A 26,804-nucleotide genomic window follows, 5' to 3' on the forward strand; every position below is an offset into this window, starting at 1 on the left:
TTACAAACTAGAATCTGGCTGGAGATGTTCAAAATGAGACCATAACCGATTTTTTAATATATAAGATTAAAATAACTGATATTATTAGACAGGTTTACATAACATTATTTACGTTTTAAGTATTTAAAAATAGAAATGATAGCTAGTGAAACATTTTGACCGAGTGGAATATTGGCACGATATTATAGGTATTATAACTTTAAAAAAAAAAAACGATTTTAAATAAAACGAATTTGCAATCAATGCTTCGGGTTATGTGCGTATGTTTTGGGTTAAGGCAACAGGATATAATGCAGAGAATGCTTTGCATAGGAAGTCTCGTTTCTCACGGCATTTCGAAATTATTTGTAAAGATTTATTTTATTATTCTGTTAAATATATTTCTTTATTAGTGAATAAAGCTTAACTATACACGGTTTGATAACAACAAGATTCTATCAGACGAACTGTAAAATAAGCATGTATTAATATAATTTATTAATAATATAAAAAATGACATGAGTTCAAAACATTATCCGATTAACCGACGAACAATTCAAGTTCGATCACAAAATTGTCATTGAACAAAATCTTAATGATCATCATACTTATATTATGCAAAAGTAAAGTTGCGTTTGTCATCCGAAGTGACCATAACACAATAATCCGAGTAACTTTAGTTTTGTCATAATTTTAAAAGAATAACATGATTTAGAATGTACCTATGTTTCTTTTATATATTATAATAAAAAACGAAAATGTTTTCAGAATCATAGAAATGCGTCATTCTTTATACAGTCAAAGACAGGGCCGGATCTACGCCGGTATGGCTTTTTGGGCTTCAGCTCAGGGCCCCGTGGATTCAAGGGGCCTCCAGCTAAGTCAAGTCAAGTCAAAGTCTAAAACTATACGATAATGCGAAAGAATCCATCATTCTATTATATTAAACAGATCGAATGGTTTGCAGCCCTGTCTACGTTCAGGTGTATCTTAAGTGAGTCCCCTAAGTAGTATTAGCCCAGGGCCACCTAAACTCACGGTCCGGCCATAGTCAATGATTTTATAAAAAATACTTTTAAAGATATTATACGCGTAATCTGCGATATTATATACACATAAAACTACAGGATAATATTGTAATAAAACGATTATTTTATGCTTGCTAATATAAGCCTACACATGTTTTTTAAGTTTTGTGATTAAAACATTCTGTCTATTTAAGCCCCTGTCCCGCTATTTTAGTCGCCATTTGTACTGCTATTCAAATATCTATAATATTATTCAAGAAACTACATTTTAACATTTCAATATATAAAAATCCAGTTATTGTCGTATCCTGCAAAACGGAATAAACATAAGCTACGAGAAGTCAAGTTGAAGGCGCGTGAATGCGATGTGATAAAAGAGCCTGAAGATGAGGAACGAAGTTAGTATCGAGCACACCTGCACGCTGAGCGCAGGCGTAGTTACCGTTGTACCGCGAAAATTGCGCGCGATTCGCGCATTCGAAACTGCAGCGCCCCCACTTCTGACCGTTACCTTAGAATTGGACATTCGCTGTCCACTCGGATAGTGACTGTGTTCTAACTGGACAAGCTGCTGGAAACAATCGCGACGTTCCGCAAAAACAATCTCTACCAGGTGAGAACATAATGACGATACAAGTAATTATGAAATCAGTTTGCGTTGTCTGAATCATGTGATATAGTATGACGGGTTGTATCATACTCATATTTAACAGTATTGTAAACACGAGACGAAAATACATGAATTATGCATTTTAAATTTATTTAATTTCCAAAAATCAGTTATCAAATTCTATTTTTTTTTTCATAATTTTATATTTTTAATATAACCACTAAACTAAAATAATAGATAAGTATAATCTTATTAATTGTTAGTAAGTTATTCATATGATTAATATTCTTTATCTAACAAGTACATAAATAATGATTTAATCAAAACATTTTATGAATTGTAACGTGCTCTATAACTCTATAGCTGTATAACTTTTAAAAATAAATAATCAAGTATGTAAAATAAATTGAAATCAAAGGTCAAATCTATAAAATTATTTTGGTAAAAAAATTTCGATACCTCTGAGCATTGCTTAATTTTTCATTAATCCATTATTACTTTTTTATTTAAAATTTCGGATAATATCCTGAAAGGGATAAGCAAATTAGGTTACCTCGAGGTTAAAAAGGGTATTGTTTAAGGTTATAATGAAAAATGTTCATTAAACGCAATAGTCTAAGAAAGGAGCTCGGTTTTGAAGCCAAGGATCCACCAAGGCGTTTTGCAGACGTTAGTATTCCCCACGCGTGTGTCGGCGCAAAGCAGTGGACGTGTGACGTAAGGTCACGTCGACTGGCCACTGACATGACATGAGATTAACTCCCTTCTATCGCCTACGATGATATTGAAAATAAAAAAATTGGAAACACAATTTTTAATTTATTTAAAATAAAAATGATTATCAAAGTAGGAATATCTAATTACTGTTTGTTAATATTATGCGTATTCGGAGAATAAACTTCTTTAAATAAAAACTGAATCACAGTTGTTACGACTTGACCACGAGTAGACTCCAAAACTACGCTTTTTTGTTATTTTGGGTTTTTTTAATAAAAAATATATGTAGGTATAAAATAATATTTATCAGAATAAAGATTATTTTGTGGTTTTTAAAATCGAAAGCCTGAGTCTTTGTACGTTTCTCATTAACTAACAATGTATCGTAAATACTCTCTGTTAAGACTTCGGCTTAAGTAACAATAAAGTATCTGAAATTTAATATAAATACTTATTTGAATACCAAATATTTATTTGAATAATAAAGTGGTAGTAGTTATTAGTGCTGCTTTATATTATTCCTTACAAATTACGTAAAACTGAAAATGTCTTATTTTATCAGAAAATGATATTGTAGTGATTTTAAAAAGTGAAAGATTATATACATTTCTTAATTAACACTATTAACCTTGACCTTGGCCTCTTGTACTGGTTATAAAGGTATTCGTAACTACCTATAATATCTACATAAATCGATTAAATTAAATCAATCGTTTACCATTAATATATTAATACCAATTTGTTTAGTATTTTCATGTTATGAAAATTTATAGTGTAAACGAAGAACTATTGCTTAAACTATTGTTAGCTATAGATAAAAAAAATAACTCCATTTTTTAATGTGGCTTATTAATTAACATCAGTTTTGCCTTAATAGAACAAGGTCAATTTGCACTATTCATCGTCATTTCCATGCAATGTCGGAAAATGTTTTAGCAAAAAATCTAGAGAGGTGAAGACTGATAATGGAGACGAGAAAACTAAACAAGGAAAGCTAACATCGGAAATCCTCGAAGGTCAATAAACGAGTATAGCATTTCAAATTGCGGATTTAACTTTTAAAGGCTAATTCATATTCCATGTATGATACAAATTTTATTCATTTGTATTGGCTGGACCACGATATTTTTGGTTCATTGGAACTGGTTTTCTCAATGCCACACATATATGTAATTTACTGTTTAAGTAGATATATTTTTTAAGATTATTAATTTTTGACCATGAAATCGTCGAAACCATTTAAAATTCCTAAGAGTTAAAGTGGTTTAAATCAAAATATTAGTCAGCGACCAATATAGTTTTTTTTGTTCTGTGGCATGTAATAGAAAACATTGTTTTTCAAAATTTAAATTGAGAAAGTTTTAAAACGCTAAAGATATGTTTGAAATTTGAATGCTTGGAACAATTTACATATTCTATAAACATGTATTGTGTATTCTTGAGTAAAAACATTACCAGTTAAAACATTAATAACGTCATTAGAACGTGATATTATACGATACGTATGTTTTATTGCAAAAACACAATTCTGACATGGAAATTATAAAGATAAACTACCTTGAAGTTGTTAATCCTTGAATGACCATTATTCAATAGGAAGTGTTGTTTGCTTCTGCCTAAGATATTTTTAGCGTTTGAGACGAAGTATCATTATCAATGTTCATGTAAGTAGACATTAGATATTTTGATTTGAAACATGACAAATTAGGAGATAGAGTAGGGGGACATTAAAAGAAGATTGCTATTCGATGGTGTTCGGTGTCAGGGAGCACGTCCGTTTCGGCCTCGTACGTTAGACCGACGACGCCTGTAAATGTTTACATTTGTGCCGGCGACGGCCAGAGTTGTCTACCTGCGGCGCAACGACCAGTGATTAGTTGCAAAATGATCGCAGCCGAATTGAGTTCAGGGTCGAGCGTGTTGCCTCCGGGTGTTGCGCAAGCGGCGTGCAGCAACTCACTCAACAATAAAAACAAAACGGTTCGTCTCGGCGCATTGCTTCCCATGTGCTCGCTGCCTTATGATAATTTGTTCATATATTAATTTGAGTAAATAGATGATGATCATTGTGTATTGACAGAAGTAGCAAGCGCGCTAAGTATATTGTCAATATAAAATATTATTATGCGCCTTTCCAATCATAAGATGATAATGGATGCAAGCGATGACGCATGCAGAATTATTAAATATAAGGTATTTTCAAACACTTTTATCGATACTGAAATTGATCAACATCTATTATAAGCTAAGTTAGTTTATCCGACATTTTTTTAAAACTCTTCCTTTCTTAACAACACTAAATTCTGGTATACATATATCATTTTTATGCAATTTTACAGAGAAATACAGACGTAAAATAATTTATATAAACCCGTTTTATATGAAAAAAAAAAAATTAATACGTCAAAAAATCGTCAATTTTCCTCTCACACTTTTGTCAGCATCAATTTGTAAAATACGATTACAAACCGTTTGCAATATCCTGAGAACTCACGAAGTAATTATTTGAGTGTAGAAATATTGTGACTTGCGCCGCCATTAGAACATCTTACTTGTGAACAATTCTATAACTTTATAATAAAAACCGGTTTTAATAGATTAAACACAGGTACGTTATTTATTTAAGGGATGAACTTACATGACCCAAAATTTATTTGTTAAGTATATTAATATATATATATATACTGTCCGCAAACAATCCCCTGTGTACTATTTGGTCATGCTCCACTTCGAAGTAAATGTTAGGTAAGAGATTGCTTTACTCTAGTGTAAGCTTTTACATAAATACATGATGTGCCCATACGAATTGACCAGCGTTAAATTCAAATTATACATAGATATCTATTTCATAATTTGCTTACTGTTTGACATTTAGGTACGGTTACTTCTCCACACTTTTAAGTCTTTCTGGAAGGTATATATAGTAACTAAAAATATATTTAGTAACCTTTCTATATATCTAACGCTAAAATTATTATTCAAATCCGACTGATAGTTCCTGTGGTAAACTCGTTTAAGCATACAAATTACAAACACTCCAACTTTGTACTGTAACTATAAATAATAGATGAGAGTGTGTTCTTTAAAAATATATTTAAGATAGTAAATATCCTTTTATCAGTCTTCTACTCGAAGCAAACAACAATGACAACGTTTGAGAAACGTCAACTAAACGACGACGACAACAAACGCCTTTTTAATAATACCTCATTGACATGTTTTTTGATAGCCTGCCTGGGTAGATGACACCCACTCATATTCTACCGCCAAGCAGCAATACTTGGTATTGTTGTGCTCTGGTTTGGAGAGTGATTGAGCCAGTATAACTACAAGGACAAGGGACATAGCACCTTAGTTTCTAAGGTTGATGGCGCATTAGCGATGTAAGGATTGGTAAAAATTTCTTACTACGCCAATGTCAGTGGCAGTGGCAATTAGTTTCAATAGGTTACCTCGTAAAAAACAAAATTTAGCAATTGCTTGTTCTTGTCCTATTTATTTGGGATTGATAATTGATAATTTGTATTTCTACTAATTATAATATTGGGGCTATTGCGGTCTTGGACATGTCACTCGGTGCCTCACTCAGTCCATCTTTAATTTTATTTAATAGTGAAATTAATCCAGCTACTTACATGACATAACCAGACAACTTAACAATAACAATGTTGTAGTGAAATTAATCAATTTGGTATTAAAATGAAATATTATCAAAGTGTTGATTTATACTTTTTATGACAATTTGTACTCGTGAAAACAAAAAGCCTTGAACTTATGCGCGTGTATATTTCAAAGTCTTGTCTTAAGTACTTAGTAGGTATATCAAGAATATATTAATCTTTAGCTTTATTTTCCAATATTTAAGATTTATAGACAGTTTAAACAATGATGCTCTCAACATCATCTTCATTACCATTGTTAACATGATTGCAATATTACGAAACTTTGACCTTAAACATTCAATGCCTCTTACTGTTCGTAACGTTTTGTAGTGTTTAAACAAAATAGTGAAATCATCAACTGAATCATTTTATATGGGCCACGAGAATTATCTATTTTAAAATAAAGTATAATTTTCTTTCTTTATATCATCATTCTTTAGTGTCTGTAATCCATCTTATTAATAACAACTATGTCCTAGCCTACGAACTATCTCCATTGTATATGAAAATATTTTCGGTAAATCGGTTTAGCGCTTTAGTCGTGAAAACTTAACAAACAAGCTGAGTAACTTACATTTATTTATTATTATTATTTTGCATAACTGAATAATGTCCTCGATAATTCATTTCAAAAATATTTAAATTACTGACGCCCTAGTTTTAAAAAATGTAGCCGAAAAGAACCTTGTTTGTAGCATACATACGTCACACCAATGTAGTGATTTAGTTATAAAATTAATAATTAATACCAACATTAATTGCTGTTATCGGCATTTAAGTTTTTTATCCGAAACTTACTTTCTGGTTCTATAATATATTCAGAAAGAAAAGAAAAATCGCAATATGATATGGTAATTTAATTAGGCGATTTGTAAATAGAATAAATAAACTACGAGTTCATAATAATATGCTCATATACGTTCTATATGACACTACGCGACCATACGATAGAGCTGCTCCCGCGTTAAACAGTTCTAAGAAATGTCACATCTAAAATTAAAGAATGATTTTCTATTTTTAAGTTTACCTTATGAAGCAAAGATCCAAATTTACGAAGACTTGTAATATAATCTCATTTCTTAATTTAATTAAGCATAATTATGAAATTTTATTAAGATAATACGTATATGTTATTAAAAGATATTAACATGAAGTAAATAGTTTTCATCAGACAGATTAGTACTTTCACAGTCTCGCGCCGATCCTCGTGCGCGATCGTCGCTGTAATATATTGAAAGTTATTTTCAATTACAAAGTGGCGTTTTCGTCGACAAATAGCGTGCAGGCATGCGCTATTCCATTGTCAATGTCGATGGCGTTGTGTTACTATTACTAATAATACGTGTGAAGTGCGGTAATAAAATGATAACTCAATTTATTATGTAAACTTTTACACATAGCATAATTTAGTTTTTTAATAGTTTAAAAATGTTCTGCAAAAATAAGAAAAATTAGTACGATATATTTTAATTAAATAACCTTATATTCACATAATATATGACTATTGAATTGCAAATAACTTTATTGTAAGCACCTGCGTATGTTCAAATAAATATACAGTTTTTAAAACCATGTAAAACATGTTATAAATTCGATGTAGTAAGTACTTTAGTGCGTTTATTCCTCATTTTGATTAGGGCAGGACATGACATGAATATCATTTAAAATACTTTACTTGAGTCAGAGCAGGTAAATTTAACTTTCAAATAAATTGTGAATACGTCTGACGTAAATAATTGAGGAAATAATAATATGTATATTAAGAGATTATAAATATTTTTTTCTCCTATAAACTTAAACTTATATTGTTACATTTAACATGTGAGCTACATTTAACATATCCGATAGCATCAGGATATTAACCTCTTTGGACTTAGTCTTTCCTTGTTCACCAGAAATAAAAGAGTCAGATCAGCTGTCTGTTATGAGATAGTAACACGTTAGCTTTAATATATGCTGCATAGTCCGAGATACGCACAAGGGACAACAATGGAATGTCAATATCGTTCGGGCTTCCCCACACCTTTTTGAATTATAAAGTTTGTGACTCATATAATCATATATATTACCATAACATGGAAGTATGTATTTACTTCATTTATATTCCTATCGTTTATTTATATATATAAATGATATACTAAGTTTAATATTTGCATTGACTTTTAATAAAAAAATATCGTATGTAAATTAAATATTTAAATTGTTGCTAGGGCTTAGGAATAGCTCGATGGCTACCATCAATTCATTAATTGTTCTCCCGCTAAAAATAAGAGAGTGTTACAAGAACAAATGATATAAAATCATAAATATCACGATTTGGAGGCGCATTGACGTTGTATAAGGTCATTTATATTTATTACAGCGTCAATATCTATTGACCAAGATGACCACCAATTCAGTTGATCGTATGCATTTCTAGAATATTAGAAAAAAATTACTATATCTATGTCATGGACGTAACATATAAATTGTAACTGTATATTATGTACAATTAAATAGTCTATATAATTCACTTGAACAGAACCTTGTTACTTCGTTTCATTGAAACTTTTAAAAGTAATTACACATTATAAAAAATATATTAAATATACTTAAGTAATAAAGTATAATTAAGGTAATAAAACAAGAAAAAAGTATTTTACATACTTTGTACCCAATTCTTAGGTTCTTACCTATCCACATATTTAAAACTTACTATATACCATATTTTAATAAATGATACATTGTGAACAATTTAAGATTAATTTCTTTGTAAAATTTTACGACTTAGGAAGAACTGCTTTTTTGCAATTAGTCGTGAATTCTGCACCAATATGTCAAGCAGAATTAGTACCTCTTGTTTACAAAAATGCGAGATATTCAACAATATTAAAACATATATTATACGAAAAAAAACTTGAAATAAGTTTACTATTTAAATTAATTTATTTACTTCTATCTTTACATGACATTATTAATATGTAAAATGCAACATATGACATATCATCGTTACTTGCAAAAGTGTTTACAGTACGAATATTTTAATATAATTAACTTTTATCCTACAATAAATTTATTATAAATAACTTAAAATTATACCATATATTATAAAATAAAGTTAAGTAAAAATCTACCGTTTTTCGCCACTAAAACATGTCATATTATTTTATTTATTTCATTTTTATGAAGAATAATTACCATCATCCGTTGCAAAGGGCATTCACATTAACACCTCAACCCTGAAATTCTATTTTTAAATTTAACAACAGATCTAAAGTTTGTTTGCTTTAGGCAAATTTAATCTGTGACATGAAAAAATAGGTATATAAATGTTTTAATATGGCTATAATATATTTTTATTGAGGCATTGACGATATTCACAAGAAATGTAATCAATGCTATTGTAATTTTTATCGCTTTATCTATTCTAATTTGTAAACAATTAAATACATAAATTAAATGTAAGTAACCTATGAATGCTGAATTTTCAATTAAATATTTAAGATTTAATAAATGCAATAAACACAAACTCATTGAATTTATTTTTGTTAAAATAGTTATTAATATTTAGACATTACACATAATAAAATAAATTTTATGCTTATTGTTATTTTAAAAAAAATGGCTGTCTATTTTGTTAAAATTAAATTTTATAGAAATCAATAATCGCTATAATCGCATCACAATTATTGGCAACCAATAAAAAAAAGATTAGTTAACTTGCTATAACTGAACTTGCTTTGTTATCGACGAGTATTTCTATATCGAAAAATATATAATATCATAATACATAAATGGAACCCATTGTATATATGTTCCATTTTCGTAATGAGAAACATTTATACTTACCCTCGCTCTTATTTTTAATTTTTACTTCCTTTCCACTTCCCTATTAATAAAATAACATATCAAGTACCTAGTTAATAATTTTACAATTCTTCGTATCATAATATGTAAACTGAGCAATCATCCATAATGAAAGGGTGTCTTTGACAGATTAAAAGTTAATTGGCTCCTTATATTCTGACGACGCTCAATTGTTCTTACATTGAATTGTATCCATTATTTGTGTAATACCACTTGACAAAAGTTGAACAGTTGCGTGATATAAAAATAATGACATTAAACACTCCTAACTAGTAGTAATAGTCTGTACCTACAGCACAGCGACAATACATTATATAAGTACATAAACGATTTATTTAATATACCAATCGATTCATGAATTATTAATTAAAATAAGTATTATATTTAAAGATTAGTTAAGCTCTATAATAGAAAATGCATAATAGAAATTATTAAAAATTACAAATTTGATACATGATATTTACAAATGCGGGTTTCCGTTACACATGTGGCAGATTTTCCTGATTCAGATATATTTACAATGTTTTCTCTCACCGTCGAGCAAGAGATTGCTTATCATACCTAATATAACACAAATTAAAATCGAAGTCACATACATTCAATATAGAAGTATACATTACTTATACAAACCGTGCGGGACTTTTAATTCAGAAATTCTATTGTCAATGCAATTTTTCATATTTCTATTTAAACGCCCAGGAGGCGATCGATTCAATACCGTGTCCGTGTCATAAGTTTTATAATAAATCCTTTAACACACATCGGGTGTTTACGGATTTTTATAAATTTTGCAATTGATAATTTTTGAACATTTTCATTGTAATGATTATTATTATTACGTCCCTGAAACTGAATATCGGCAACTGGCACTAATCTTAAAGGCCTACGCAAAATATATTTTACTCTCGTTTAGTTATGAGACGTAACCCGACACTACCTAAAAGAGATCAGGCGCAGGTTGAACAGCTTTACATACATGATGTTGCACGGGATTGCATTATGCCAACCTTTAAAAATTAGCTACTTGACCTCCTTAGAAAACAGTGAAAAAATACATTTAAAGTGACCAAATATTCTATAATATAAATAATCATTGCTTCATAATTTATTTTGATTATATTTATTGTATAAACAAAATGATAATACAATTATCGTAATATAAGAAATTCGGTTATTTAAACACTGGTTTCATTGTCCCACTTATATATTTCGTTGACACACACGTCGGTGGAAGAGCAACAATGCATATCTGCTCAAAGCGTTCTAAATTTTAAAACTCGTTTAATGTATAATTTTATAGTCTGGAAAATGTCTTCTTGCAGGTGCGAAGAGTTCTTAGTGCAACTAACCGCGAGTCGCGAGCTCGATTCCATATTACGTAATTAGACGTGCAGCCAATGACCCACTTAGTAGATTACTATACTAACGACAATAAAAATAAATTAATGTAACAAAAATAGATATTTAGGAACGGCCTATAATCTTTGTTTCATAATATTATTGCATTCCCAAACCATGTTTTGTGCTTATACTATGTTGAGTGTTGTAATAAACGCATTCTTGTTACGTCATAACCTACTTACAGAATAACTACAGCAATTGATGTCACTTTATCATCAATACAACACGATAACCGATTAGACATATTTATAAATAAAAAAAGGATAGCCAAAAATAAATGCTATTATTGAAACTCAATTAAAAGTTACCGATATTTTCTATTTTAATAGCTAGTCGCTTTTGTTTGTACATTTGTTCATTATCTTATCTTACCTATCTATCTAATCAGAACGGATGAGACAATGTGTAACGTTATTTAGTATTATATGCTGACGAGCAAAACGTGAAGAAATGCTTTTCTACATCATAAAACCATTCACTATATTCTACCACAGCACGTAACATTATTGCATATGACGAAATATTGAAATCTCAAACATAATAAACATTCAAAGTAATGTTAAAATGGGTATATAGTTATTTATTTAATAATGAACACATTGGATACGCCTATATTGAATTCCAGCTACAACAATACCATTGGTAATAGTGCAGTAAGGCCATTGGTACTTTCAAACTATATCCAACGATTTTTTTTTTTGTAAAACACTCATACTCATAATCAGTGGCGGACTAAAGGGGGACAGAAAGGGCGGCTCGCCCTGGGCCCCCAGGGGACCCCCAAATGCATTCGCGTTCCTCTGGAAATACTAAACAATACTTTTACAGCCATCTAGACTTTTTAACATAAACATAAATAAATATGTATATTTAATAAATAAACATAATATAATAGTTGGGGGCTCATTCAGCTATGCCGCCTCGGGCCTCTGACGGGCTTAGTCCGCCACTGGTCACATTCATTTTAATAATAAGTCACTTCTCAAACCGATGTTCTGCAACTACGAGATCTTAGATGTTAATATATATTATATATAGATATATATATATATATATATATATATAGTATCTAGTACCTCTAATTAAGCTATTTCAAATAAAGAAAGTAACCAAGTTTATCTATACCTAGTAACATATTACAGCTTATGAGTTTGTCGGTTTGAATGCGGTAATCTTAGAATCTACCAGGTGCGGAGCAGTAACCACAATTGCCAACCAATGTAGCAAAATTCTTGAAATAAATATGTATAACAAAATCTTAACGCCAGTAAAGCTCGAATAAAATGGTCGAATAATATGGCTTAGTTTATAAAATAAATACTAAAAGTAGCTTGATTCTTTATATGAATCTATTTTATTAGACGGAGTTTGTCGGAGTCACTATGTCGTGTGTGACTATGTGACTATGTCACTTCCGTTATATAATATATTTTATATAATATACTTTAATTATATAATTACTTATTATAATTCATCAATTAATTATTTATAGAACAATTAAATACCCTATATAGCATCCTGGCTCTCTCTGATAGAGGAGAGGCAAGTATGCGATTACAGAGTCCAATATCATAGCATAATCTCGGCAAAAGTTATTGTCTCTTGATAGCTTGATTCTAAGTGGAAGACCTAACGATGTGGATATCGCACATGTAATCAAAACCTTTTGGTTTATTGCCATTTTTTATTTGCCATTGCCAAGAAGTCACCTGCATTATATATAATTCACTTGAACAGAACCTTAAATATTGACCTTATATAAAATAAGGACATAATAATATTATATAAAATAAGGTCAATATTATTTAAAAAAATTAAATATGTAATTATTACAAGATCACAACATTTGAGCAATTTAAATCATATACAAAATCGTAATACGTTCTAGCTACAAATTAGTTAATTTATGAATTTGTAGTCCGTCAAATATTATAAAAAATACATGAATAATATAAAACTATAAATAAACATTACTTAATGCACGCGACTTTGTCTACGTAGCATATACATTTACAGTCTAGTTATTTATTTTGGCTTCCTGTTGTCACATGGTTGAAAACTGCTTAAAATAATCTCTGGACTACGACAAATAAATTAAAAAGACTACAAATTGTAGCTGTAAATCCAAAATTTTTGGGTATTACCCAAAACACTAATCATTGCTGTTTTAAAGTGGATATATAATATAACACCTGTGTAAAAACAGGTTCACTAATAAAGTATCACGTTAATAATTTTAACTGTTTATAAAATATGTCTTGGTATGGGCATGTTATGCGGAGGAATGAGGACCATGTTGTGAGAAAGGTTTTGAGTATGGATGTGGATGGATATAGAGGTAGGGGACGACCCAAGAAACGATGGATGGATTGAGTGAAAGACGATATGGTTAGAAAGAATGTTACTTGTGAGATGTCGTCTAACAGAGAAGTATGGAAGAAGAAGACATGCTGCGCCGACCCCAAGTAAAATTGGGATAAGGGCATGAGGATGATGATGAAAATATGTTTAGTATTAATTTGATTTTTTATTTGGACTAGAACGCTTTATCAATTTTATTACTAAATTTATATTCAAAAACAGAATTATCAATCACACGAAATACTCAGACGACTCATGAAAAAATATAGTATAAAGATAAAGTTAAAAATAAACTGATCCCCGATATATTAGGTATTTAAAAAAATAATTTAGTATACGTAGTCTTATCATTTATCATGAATTCCCCAGACGGCATATCATATGATGATATCAACTGTAAATACTGCCAATGCAATAATTATAAATTTAAATTAAATATTATTTTTCATTTTTTTTTATTCTAGTCTATATTATATCTAATTCATTTTAGGTGCATGTCACCTTCGCTATTAGATTTTTAGGTTGTTTATCCATTTGACCGTCTGTCTATTCATAAATATAGGGCACGTGTTACATTCAATCTTATCGTCAAATTTAGTCGTTTTGGACTTCAAAACAATACACATAAGGTGTAAATTACTGAATCACATCCAGCAAACTAATTTCGATATGAATTATTATAAAATTATAAAATCCACTTTCAGATTACAATACACATTGTTTTTATCTTATATCATATATTATTCCAATATAACAATAAGACGTTATGCTTGATACATATAGGTAAATATTATAACAATTTCATAATAACCGTATCGATTTAACCATTTGTTACTGTTACGTAATTCGTTTAATAAAAAATAAATAGAATTGAATGTTCATTTATAATCTTTTGTAGCGGATATAAGAAAGTCCAATCTTACTCGTTTTACCAACATGGAACAAATTTTTTAGTAGGTATGCATAATTCCTTGAAGGGCCATTAACAATGACTCTTACTTTTGATAAATAATTACAATAGAAACAATATGTTTTTGCTTAATATTTTTTGTATTAGTAATGTTAAGCTTATGCTTAAAATATACCTTGCATAAATTATAAAAATGTGTAATATATAAAATTTGGGTCAATTCATAAAACCTTATCTTATAATTAGATTAGAAGCGAAAGAAATAAAACTTCCAAATTAATAACTACATGTATATCAAATTAATATGCTCCGTCAAGAACAACGCACGACCTTTGCCTGTTGTAACAGGTCGTTCATCCACTTCCTTGCAAAATTGTAATGAAGGACGGTGGCTGACCTCTCTAGAGTATCAGAAATGACTTCACTTTCGAAACAATTATTTACTCTAAATATAAAATTCCAAAAATTATATAACTAAACCGATGCCGATTTAAATAAAAATAGTTTTTTAGATTACATTTATTTATTACTATTATAATTCATAACAACTTTTTTTTTCAGATATTGCAACTAAAATTCAAGTGATCATTACAGACCTAACAGACCTGACCATTACATTTCTAAGGTAATTATGGATGTTGGATACTAATATATATAAGAGTCATTTTATTAATGAAGTATTGATATGAAAAAGTAGGTAGTCCACGACAATCGTATAAAAAATAAGACACTGAATCAATAAAAAAAGCAATACAAAATATACTATCTATTTGAATTATGGATTACTTTGTTAAAAATAACAGAACATAATTATAATAATTCGGCGTTTTGTCAATGAGGTCAAGGTTTTATTCTTATATTTATATATCAATTTGTATAAGCTGTAGCAACGTCACATTGTATTACGCCATCTATCGCAGAAACGTCAGAAACCAACCAGCATTTTGCAGAACAGTCAGTGACTAATAACGAGTAAAGACATGTAAAGGTAGTTAAAATTATAAAATTATGTTGCAATCTCCGTTATAGCATTAAATAATGACATTTTATGAGATAAACTAACATATTATGTTTCTCAAAATTGACCAGTACAAAAAGTGTAGTTTTATGAATATGAACTAATAGTGATATAGTTGTATGTTTCGCACATATTGTGTCAGTTCTTCCGAACACAGGTATCTTGATGTTATCTCATCCCCGCCTTAAACCAAAATATTTTTTTCTTCATTACAATTTGCATTAAATATAAAAACTTTTTTCAGACAGCACAAAAAATGGCTCTAATTCTACAATATATTAATGATATGCACATTTTTATGGATAAATATGGAGGTGAGTTCTTGATATTATTATAACAACCTTTAGCTGATTTTCTATATATATATATATATTAGACGAAACACATTCTGGAATGAATCATATATTAACTTAAACGGTTTTTGTACACACTCATTTTCCAAGTCTGTAGTAATTTAAATAATCTTAAACTTTGTGATAAATAAAACTCGATATATTTTCGTAACCTCAACTTCACAATCATATTTCATAAATAATTAATATTAATAACTTTGCAATATTACTATTATGTTATATTTTTTATTGGTCATTTCCAAATCGTGTTTCCATTATATCTATATGTCATTAAAACATACTGAAAAATAAATTAATATTAATTTTTTTTTATTATTTTTTTAACTTATGGAAGAAAATACTTACTAATTATCTGTTGACTTAAATATATATTTTTTTGTAATAATTAAAGTGTGATACAAATATCTCAAAGATATAATATTAATATATATTTTTTTTATTTTTAGATCCCCGGACAAATCCATGGTTCCTGATGAGTTCCCCATTCCCTACATTGTTAATATGTCTAAGTTATATTTATCTAGTCAAGGTAATGTGATATTCAAATTCTTATTCTGATTCCTACATTATTATTATTATTTGCAATACATACAAAATTAATTAAATTAATTAATTAGAGAAATTAGTAGCAACTGACTTACTGAGTAAAGCTAATAGAGATGGCATATGTAGTCTTTGCTAATATATTATTAATTAAAGTTATTCTCCTTTTTAGGTTCTCGGACCACGTTTTATGGAAAACAGAAAGCCCTATGAATTAAAAAATGTTTTAATAGTTTATAACTTTTCACAAGTTTTGTTCAGCGCATGGCTATTCTATGAGGTAAGTTTGCCAATACTACATTTTGTTAAGTTACCACATATTCTACTCTAATAATCCTATTGTTCTATGTATGTAGTCATGCTTTATGTGTTATGTCAAGGTCATTGTTTTTTTGATTGAAGATTTGATACATAGTGACTCAGTGTTCTCACTGATGTTATATGATAATTTACTAAATAGAATGCTCTTTTTGTAAATGATTTATTTTAAGTATTTATATTTTTTATATTTTAATTATTTAATCTTTATGTTGACCCTACATTTGTAATCATATTAATGATTAAAACAGTGGTAAGTAAAATATTTTTACATTTAATTTTTTTTTGTTAATTTAACTTAACCTTTAGTCTTTTGAAAGGAAATTATAATATTTATTTATTTTTCAGAAATATTTATATATTATGTATATTTATGTGACAATGTGTAACCCCTTTTTTTTCAGAATTTGAATTTTTTTTTTTGTAAAGAAGAACCACTAATAAGAAAATTTATTTCAAACTATTAATATTGATTTTACAATATTCATTGAACAATATATACAAAATTTTGCTGTTATTTATAATATAAATGGAGTTAGAGGACAAATTTGGTTAAATTAAAGTTTGCATACATTTCTATTAAAAAAATAGCCCAAAATTTAAAAAAAAATGATACCAATTTTATGTTACTATACAACTTGCTATCCTCTTTCCTTGTTAGAAAGAGAAGGCACTATTTTAGTTGTGTTTAATTAGTCTATTCTAGAGACTGATCACGAAAGAATTGTCACTAATGTCACTACAATTTAAAAAAAAAAACATTTGTATGGCAAATTAATATTTTGTAAATATAAGTGTACAAACTATTTAACCCTTACATATAAGATTATTTAAATCTATATAAGCAACTTTTATGTTAACACAAATACATGAATAATTGATCAGAGAAACAGATAAACTTCTTGCAAGTACCTCATAATGATTAATTATGAGATATTACAATTCTTTTATAGTGACCTCTCATTATTTTACATATTACTCACTGATTTACACACATTAATTGTTACGTAATTCATTGTTTACTCAGGTCGAAAGTAAACAATGCATATTGCATAATAATGAAACAATTTGAAGATTATAATATCTTGAAACTCACCTTTTTAAGAATTCAATTAGGAATAAGGAAAAGCACTCACAATCTCCGTGTGTTAAAATTATTTAGGTTTCTATATTTAGTAGAAACTTTTTCTTTTGTAATATATTTGTTGCTCCTCTCCGCGGGTTCTCTAAGCTTAAATGTTACCACTTCTCTCTTAATAATTGAGCGATCATCCTCAAAACACGAACTATTCCCAAATTGAATCCTCCAATCAATTACACTAGTTAATTCCTTAGCTTCGAATATAAGTATAGATATAATTTTATTTAGTTTATTTTTAATCTTACGGTAAAGGAGTTTTAATAGAAATAAAAATGAATTAGACGTAAAACGTAGCTTAATTGTGGTTAACTTATTTAGTAGTAATAACGACCACCTATATATATTAATTTGATGAAATGTACTCAGAGCTTGATGGGAGGCTGGCTGAATCATTACAGCTTACGATGCCAACCTGTGGACTACTCTGACAATCCTATTGCTACTAGAGTAAGTGAAGCAAGAACCAGAAATGTTCGGCTCGGATTACAATTACGACTAACCTCACTGTAAATAGACATTCATTCTTTTCAGGAACCAAATTCTGTATATAGTCCATGATACAGGGTGTTTACGGTATATAAATTTAAAACGTGTATATTAAGTATATTATATTATAAACTAACATTTAAGTACCGATGCATGATCACATGTGTTAATTAAAAATGAAGATGTAGGTAATACTCGTCATGAAGGTGCAACGACCTGAACGCCCTTGATAAACGTTATCAGTTACAAATTTGTGTGCCTAAAGTATATTGAAAATCTATATATTTTTAATTTACGTATGTGATATGTACCCGTTCTTATGAATATATTACGTACGTTAAAAGTCGGCATAAGACTGTCGGTATGTGGTGATTAACCGAGGGTCTGCGTGCGACGGCACGCAGTGCCATGCTATGCAATTATACGAATAACACAGGGCCAGGTGTCGGCATATTGTTTCAGATCGGGGCCGCTGGCTGGTTCACAGGCAGGTATAGCTTTCAGTGTCAGCCGGTCGACCACTCGAAAAATCCACAAACGATGAGGGTGAATTATCTATAGTTTTTAACCCAAGTTAGCCTTTTCGGTGTTTTTCATCCCAGTAGTACGATCACTTAGTACCCCTCACCCCGTATATTCACTTCACTTGTACACTTCACATCCAATAACACAACACTTTCTAGAAATTTATACAATTCTATATCCTTATTTGTATCCGTTTTTGCCATACGAGGCCCTCTTACAAACTGACTTAGATTGACTGTTGGCCCCTCGATCTACATATTTATCATAATTGGTACCAATAATCATCATTATCATAATTAATTGACGATCAATATTAACAAATCAATGGGAAAGATAAACAATTGTTAAAATTAGTGGATTTAGTGCAAGCATTATTATGAAACATTTTTGAAAATAACTTACAAAAATATATTAAATATGAGACGTTACCTTACATATCCACTTGTTTTACTACCAAAAATAAATTCATAACTAGCTTGTGACATAATTTGTATAAATGAACTTGTGACATAAGTTTTCTTTATGTATATAAAAAAAATATATGCTTAAACTTTCAAAAAAAAAAATTCATTTTGTAATACATTTTATCAACGGGTCATTAAAATGTTAATAAATACAAATTATCTCACAATCATTCCATTTGGCGTCATAATACATCGTCATAAGGCCAGTTGTAGATATTAACGCCACATATTGCGATACCTACCAATTCATTATTGTAAGATATTCATTCATATGCTAATTTCGATTTAATGTAACATGGAAGTCCATAAATAAATCATTTAGTTCGATAACTAATAATTATATTAAATAATCATTTAAAACGAGCTTCTAGCCAGAAAAAGCTATTCTATATATTACTTAGCTTAGATTTGGCTTTATATATAATCAAATAAAATGCTTTCTTGCAAATTTGATTAGTTCTAAAGCATTAAGCTAATATTATTTTATGTGTTTTAGATGGTTCATGCTTGTTGGTGGTACTACTTCTCAAAGTTCACAGAATTCTTTGATACGGTGAGTGTTTTTTTTAAACATAATATTATAAAGAACCTACAAAAGAGCTTTTTTTTATTAATTAATTTTCTTGCTGTTAAAGGTTGGTAGGTACACAAACTACAGTTAATATTTTCTTGTATAATAAATAATTTATCTTACAACATAAGTAGATACAGTGAATAAAAGCAATACAATATAAAAATAAAGCTAGACTAAGTTAGAATAATTACAATTTTTTATTTTACTTTTTTTTCACTTTAGCTCAATAAATAATTTCAGTTCAAGCCAAAAAACGTTAAGGATTTCTTTTAAATATTAAAAAGTAAGTTTGTATAATAAATATGAACTAGTTCTTAAAACACTTTGTCATAAAATCTTAGATCTTTGTCTTAAAACGTCGCCGAATATGTCGATTTTAAAAAAAGTATCTTCCTCAATAATATTAATGAACCGTTATTATCTTTAACTTTTATGTTTGTAACTCGATAACAATCTGGCTATAGTTTATTTGAATCATTAGTTCGATTTCGTGGTGCTTGTCAGAGAAAATAGATCGTCAGAAAATGATTCGCAACATTAACTACAATAATGGGATAAGGACATGTATAAAAACAGTAAGCCACCGTAAAATGGCTTAACGATTTAGTCAAGCACAGGTTGTTAATGTGTTTTTGAGTGCCACGGTGTACCGCATGTACGCAGGTGTGTAGCGCATGCCTTACGCCTGCTACAACATAATATTTACATCAAAATTAATTTAATTTCCATCCTATGAAAATGACGCGTATTGTCTGTATGATTATTATGCCCGAAAAAAATAATCCAATATTTAAATGGACATATAATTGCGATTTACGTCAAGTCATATCGTGATAATCATTTGGGTAAACATATTATTTAACTATATTATACACATTAGTTAGCTTCTTGGTTTAGCCTTTTTTTTATATAAAAACGTAACTGAATTTGGTGTTGTTTCGGTAGCTAGGATCAATTTACTGGTTTAGCAAAGAGTAGAGAAAATACCTATAAATTAAGTAGACTTAGAGTTAAAAAAAAGTTCTGCCGATCGTTGAAACGGTTGTCATAAACAATTTTTGTCATATTAGTTGTGACAAAGCAAAAAGTATTAAATTGTAGGAATAATATTGGCAACTTATGATTCGTTGCAGATCTTCTTTGTCTTAAGAAAGAAATTCGATCACGTATCAACATTACACGTAATTCACCACGGAGTGATGCCAATGTCAGTGTGGTTCGGAGTGAAGTTCACTCCGGGCGGTCACTCCACGTTCTTCGGCCTCCTGAATACGTTTGTACACATCGTAATGTACTCGTACTACATGTTGGCAGCCATGGGACCTCAACTAAGGCCGTACCTGTGGTGGAAGAAATACCTCACAACATTGCAGATGGTAAGTACATTTAGGTCGCGTTACGGCAACTATTACATTTCGCGCAATAATTGCACATTTTTAGGATACTCACTGCCATTAAAAATGATCGGCCTAAATACGGTAATATTTTGAATTTCAAGTGTAATTTTGATACCGATGTCCTCCTACTACAACAACAGTGCAAAAAAAATGTTTACGTTACTATAAGTATCAATGATCTATTAATAATGTTTCTATAACAATTCCAAGGTGTAACCTCATTTTATATCCAATCATTTTCCTTAACAGAAGTCCTTGTTTCAACTATGAGATATTTACGAGTTGTTTCCTGGTTATTGAATGCCAACATTTAATACGATACTATAAAAGGGTTTTGTTTGTCCATGTGTGATGTGTTCATAAAGATTATATATTTACACATCATACGACGATCACTGGAAGAATTTAAATACTACCTAATTATCACTTAAAGTAGTAGTATACTTATTTTAGTTTTAGAAGTTTATTGACTATATTCAATCACTTGCTCAAGGAGACAGAAGAAGAGTTGACATGACAATATCTGTTTCCAAAAGACTTCGTAGCTGAGAATGCTTGCCTCCATTCAGAGGGTCAGCACCTTATCCCTATCCCGCTTCGGTGGGAAGATATTAAGCGAACGATAAGGTCGCGGTCACAATAGCGCATAGACAATAAATAATATTGTGTCCCACAGGTGCAGTTCGTTGGTATAATGGTGCACGCTTTCCAACTGCTTTTCATCGACTGCGACTACCCGCGTGCCTTCGTCTGGTGGATCGGCATGCACGCCGTTATGTTCTTCTTCCTCTTCAAAGACTTCTACAACCAGTCATATTCCAAACCTAAGGTATGACAAACTACTCTATATTTTAATCTCGTAAATAGAAAGATTCTGTATAATTTTATATGCGAGATACAATATCCATTTGTAATTCCAATTTGCTCTAAACATCGAACGACATTGATGAATTAAAGAATCAACGTCAATATCAACAGTTTACATGAACAGACTGATTGAGTTATTTCAGGTACCAGTCTCATGTGCAGACGTAAATTTAATTCCGCGATTAACGACGATGTGTATGTGCGTCAGGTGCGCGCGAGGTCGCCGCAGCCGCAGACGACGGAGCTGGACGAGGACGTGAAGATGTACAAGAACGGCGCGCTGAAGAACGGCTTCAGCAACGGACACACGAACGGGCTGGTGCGCGCGCGGACCGTGCTGCCGGCGGGCAACTGACCGCTGGACATCGTGCCCCGACACTTTTGTAACTGACGTTTTGTAGCCTGTTTATATGAAATTTAAAAGACATAGTATTTAATATTCAATCGACTGAAGGAATGGGAACTATCCACTTTTTTAATTTAAATCGAAACTTTTTCGATTGTCCTCCTCGTCTGCGCCGAGCGCTTTGTTTGTAATGAATTTTGTGGGAAGACGGACAATTTAGACTATTAATACTGACTTACTTGAGATATGTATGATAAGTGGGTCTGACGTAACGTGGACCTCCCGGGCAAAGGTGTTGGAATGAGGTGCAGTGAACCGCATCTCTGATCCGTTTTAGTGTTAAATGTGATTTATCTAGTGTATATAAAGTTAAGCGGTATCGATGGTGTACATTTTATTTTATTGATACAAAGTTTAGCTAGAAGTCGTGATCGCATAGCGTTTTGTACTGGTATTAATTTTTAAATATTTTGCTTTTAGTTTAGCTCTGGAAAGCGATTTTATCAAATTTACTGTTACTGTATAAAAATGATCTGTTTTTATTTTGACTTCCACAAAAATACATCCTGCTGCAGAAACAAATTGTCAATTATTTAAAATAATTTTATGAAATTTTATTCTTATTGATGCGATATTTCCAATGTTATAAATGTTATCAAATTAAATTTTATAAAATTTTATTATGTTTAAATAACAAAAAACTTGTGATGAACTAGTAACATCCTTTTTTATTGTAAATTGTATGTACATATTAATAACAATAAGCAGATACCATTATAAATTGTATAAAACTAACTGAAACTAAAGTATAAAATATATATGAACATTTGTATACAACTTTATATAATCAACATCTCAATCATACTCTGGTCGACCTTTGAAGAGAACTGAGACCATACAAAATGACATGCTGTTACTTTATTACACTTAGATGGTTGTGTTGGTTATTTATTTTGTTTAATTTTAATTTTATTTATATACCAAATACATGTGTGGAACTGTCCCAATGTCGCTGCAAACTTAACATTATATTAATTAATTATACAATTACCATGAGGGTACAAAATTATTTAGTCAAAATTATGTTAATTGTTAGTTAAGAAAAGTTAAAGAAAAGTTTTCAGGGATATTACGACAGGCTGGGGCTTTATGCATACTACTGTTTTGTGTTGTGAAAATATGCTTATTACTACGTAATATAATGCATTTTTTCACTACATGTAACAAAAAGGAAGGTTTAAACATAACAACGGGTTTTGTAGCAATAACCATTAATGTTCATATTTAGTCTTCCGTTTTTGTTTTGTACTTATCTGAAATTAGGTGCTTTGCATTCTCCATACAGCTGTGTTATAATTAGCAGGGACAAGCTAAGCTCGCCATTTTGTTGTAAATATAAACTTTGTTTCATTAGTGATATTGAAATCCGTTTATGTAATATTGCAATTTTTATACAAAATGCAAATAAATTATAAGATAAATTTTTGTACTACATTTTCTACTGCAACACCTGTTACAAGAAATGTTACAACAAAGAAATTACCTCTTAGACACAAAAAAATAGTTTTATTCATAATGATAATGAGACTAGACACATAAAAATAATTCAAAAGACTTACATACTAGAGTCAATAGCATTCTTAACAATATGGACTATTTAAGTACTTGTATGTGAAATTCGTATCAAAATATCCTGTAAAATGGACAGATAAATTATGCTGATTTAGCACAGCGAAATCCTAAATTGCCAGCAGAACTGTCGTCTGTATTATGCGAACGCGCAGAGCATCGGTACCTATAGCAGTATGATCTATGGCATAAGTATGAACCACCTTTCTTTACCTTCTCGTTCGGCTAAAAGAAAAAAAAAAAGTATTGAACTTCAAAGAAAGGTGAGCTAAAAAGTATTATTTTTTTCGAAACCACTTTGTTTTGTGATATTATTGAATTGGATTTATTTTATAAATTAACATTCATAAGAGAATGACGTTAAGTTACGAAAATTACTTGTAAATGCAGACTGCAATTACTATACTAAAAAAAAGCAAACATTGCTTTTATTTAATAAAACATTGCCAATGATTTATCTTCAAAAATTAAGTATTTGCAACTTTATAAGTATTAATAAAGGTTAACAACTTTGATGGACATCTGATATTTAATTTTAGATGACTTACATTGTCATTGGACCAGAAATCTTCAGTCCATTCCCAAACATTGCCAGCTATATTGTAGAGACCAAAATCATTCTGTGGAAACAGGTGTACTGGATTTGTGCCAACATATCCGTCTTTTGCTGAGTTGTGATTTGGAAATGTCCCTTGCCATATGTTAGCCCTGAATATTAATTTCTGTGAGTTTACATAATAATATTTATATATGAATATATAAAAAATAAATAACAATTTCATTTATATTTGGTATATGAATCATCTTTATGTTTTTTATAAAGATGTGGTGATACATGTAAGAATATATTAAGTTTATTTAAATATATGGTATGACCTAATTTTTACAATAAATTATAATAAAATTCAAAATATATATAATGAAACTCATATTAATAATTTCCTATCTAAATATAATGTTAAAACCTTACATATGCTTTCTATTAGGAAAGAGTTTGTCCCCCCATGGGTAGGTATAATTGTTATGTCCACCACGACAAGCTGCTTCCCATTCCATTTCAGTGGGCAATCTAGCACTTCTCCAAGCACAGTAGGCTTTTGCATCATTCCATGATACATGGATTACTGGATGATCCATTATATCTTTGAAAATAAATTATATTTGTTTCAAATGTACTGATAAATGTAATACACAACCAACAGTTACAGATTATTACCCACAAAGCAGTATTCAGATGTCAATAATTTTGCATTAAAACTTGTTCAATCTTATTGAAAATTTAAATTATTAGGTACTTGAATAATCGAGATTTTATGACAGAATTGGCAATTGTCATAAAATAGAAAATAAACATACCTGTTATATTGGAATTAGGACCGAAAGGATTTCTCCAGTTTGTTCCAGAAACTTTGTACCACCAAGGTGCTTGCATCACGCGGTAATCTTTTAATTTCTCCTTAAATGTACTATTGAGAAAAAGTGTGAACACAAAACTATCACCAAATTTTTCGGCTTCAGTCTTATAATTGGTTGAATCAGTAAAAACACTAAAATCCCTGTTCGAAACTTCAAACTTATCTATGTAAAAACTTTTTAATAATAGCAATCTTTTAGGACCTTCCCTATCACTATCTATAATAATATCATCGGTACCAAACTGATAAGTGTCTCCTGGAATAAAAACCATTTCTGCGACGGCATTTTCATTATTATCATTTTGATCCCTAATAAGACATTGGTTTGTTGATATAGTGTTATAAAAACTTTTTTTTTTATCATTACGGTCAGTTTTATCACGATTTACATTGCACCCACATTGTGTTTCTACGTTACTTATTATTTGAAACTGTAAGAAATTTAATAGGGCAAACGCTATTAACATTTTTACTCTGAGTTTAGTTTATAAAAGTACAAAATCCGCCGAAACAAAAATGACATAAAACGAAGACAGCTGTGAGCTGACAGTTAATAAGGTGAAAAAGTAAATTAAAATTATTTCTGTCAAATAGACAGTGACGTTGAAATATTTGATATGGCAATTTTAAAATTAGAATTAATCGGCTCATGCCTTACCACGGCGTAACTCAATATTTAATTGGTAAATATAATCAACAATTGAATGAAAATTTATAGAAATAATTGTATCTTATGTTACCAGTTTAGTTATTTAATTAATAATACACTACTGCTTCATTGTACATAAAACCAAACGCGCAAGCATCAAAACAATATTATTCTACTACTTTAGTGGGTCCTACACTTAATGCTTGTGATATAATATTAATTAATAATGACTTATAAGAAGTCTTTCACAAGACCTAGGACATATTATGGCCTTGAACTTTAAGTTCTTAAACTCGATCTCCGTGCCGGTTTCATTCTCGTGATTTTTTTCCCTACAACTTCCTCGCTTGAAATTGAGATTTGCGAAAATTCTTAGTAAGCGTCTTAATCGCGGAAGGAAACATGAAAAGAAAATTATACTAAATTTAAAGTCAATCGGAACTAGAGTTTCGGTGATCTCGTGATGAGTCAGTCAGTACTAATTCGCTTGATGTATCAATTTATACGTATAAATGGTGAATACTTTGAGATTTTAATTCAAATAAAATAACATAGAAATATACTT

At 29.9% G+C, this 26,804-nt stretch overlaps 2 protein-coding genes across 6 annotated transcripts; one reads left to right on the plus strand and one right to left on the minus strand.

Annotated features, from left to right (window-relative positions):
- The first annotated feature begins 1,400 nt into the window (after positions 1 to 1,400).
- LOC125064200 (elongation of very long chain fatty acids protein AAEL008004-like) lies at positions 1,401 to 24,032 on the plus strand. 5 transcript variants are annotated; one of them, XM_047671134.1, is made up of 10 exons: positions 1,401 to 1,620; positions 15,076 to 15,139; positions 15,777 to 15,846; positions 16,332 to 16,414; positions 16,601 to 16,708; positions 18,254 to 18,334; positions 19,859 to 19,915; positions 21,070 to 21,312; positions 22,010 to 22,162; positions 22,409 to 24,032. In XM_047671134.1, the coding sequence occupies exons 3-10, from the start codon at positions 15,789 to 15,791 to the stop codon at positions 22,553 to 22,555; spliced, it is 930 nt and encodes a 309-aa protein (XP_047527090.1). In that variant the 5' UTR covers positions 1,401 to 1,620; positions 15,076 to 15,139; positions 15,777 to 15,788; the 3' UTR covers positions 22,556 to 24,032. The 5 variants fall into 5 exon arrangements, with proteins under 5 accessions (XP_047527090.1, XP_047527086.1, XP_047527091.1 ...); XM_047671130.1 differs by lacking the exon at positions 18,254 to 18,334 and adding an exon at positions 18,836 to 18,919; XM_047671135.1 differs by lacking the exon at positions 18,254 to 18,334.
- LOC125064199 (formylglycine-generating enzyme) lies at positions 23,768 to 26,120 on the minus strand. Its single transcript, XM_047671129.1, has 4 exons — positions 25,532 to 26,120; positions 25,146 to 25,317; positions 24,724 to 24,883; positions 23,768 to 24,400 (listed from the first exon to the last, which is right to left on the minus strand). The coding sequence occupies exons 1-4, from the start codon at positions 26,055 to 26,057 to the stop codon at positions 24,260 to 24,262; spliced, it is 999 nt and encodes a 332-aa protein (XP_047527085.1). The 5' UTR covers positions 26,058 to 26,120; the 3' UTR covers positions 23,768 to 24,259.
- Between the last annotated feature and the right edge of the window lie 684 nt (positions 26,121 to 26,804).

The sequence above is a fragment of the Vanessa atalanta genome, chromosome 5 (genome assembly GCF_905147765.1).
Source record: "Vanessa atalanta chromosome 5, ilVanAtal1.2, whole genome shotgun sequence".
NCBI lineage: Eukaryota > Metazoa > Arthropoda > Insecta > Lepidoptera > Nymphalidae > Vanessa > Vanessa atalanta.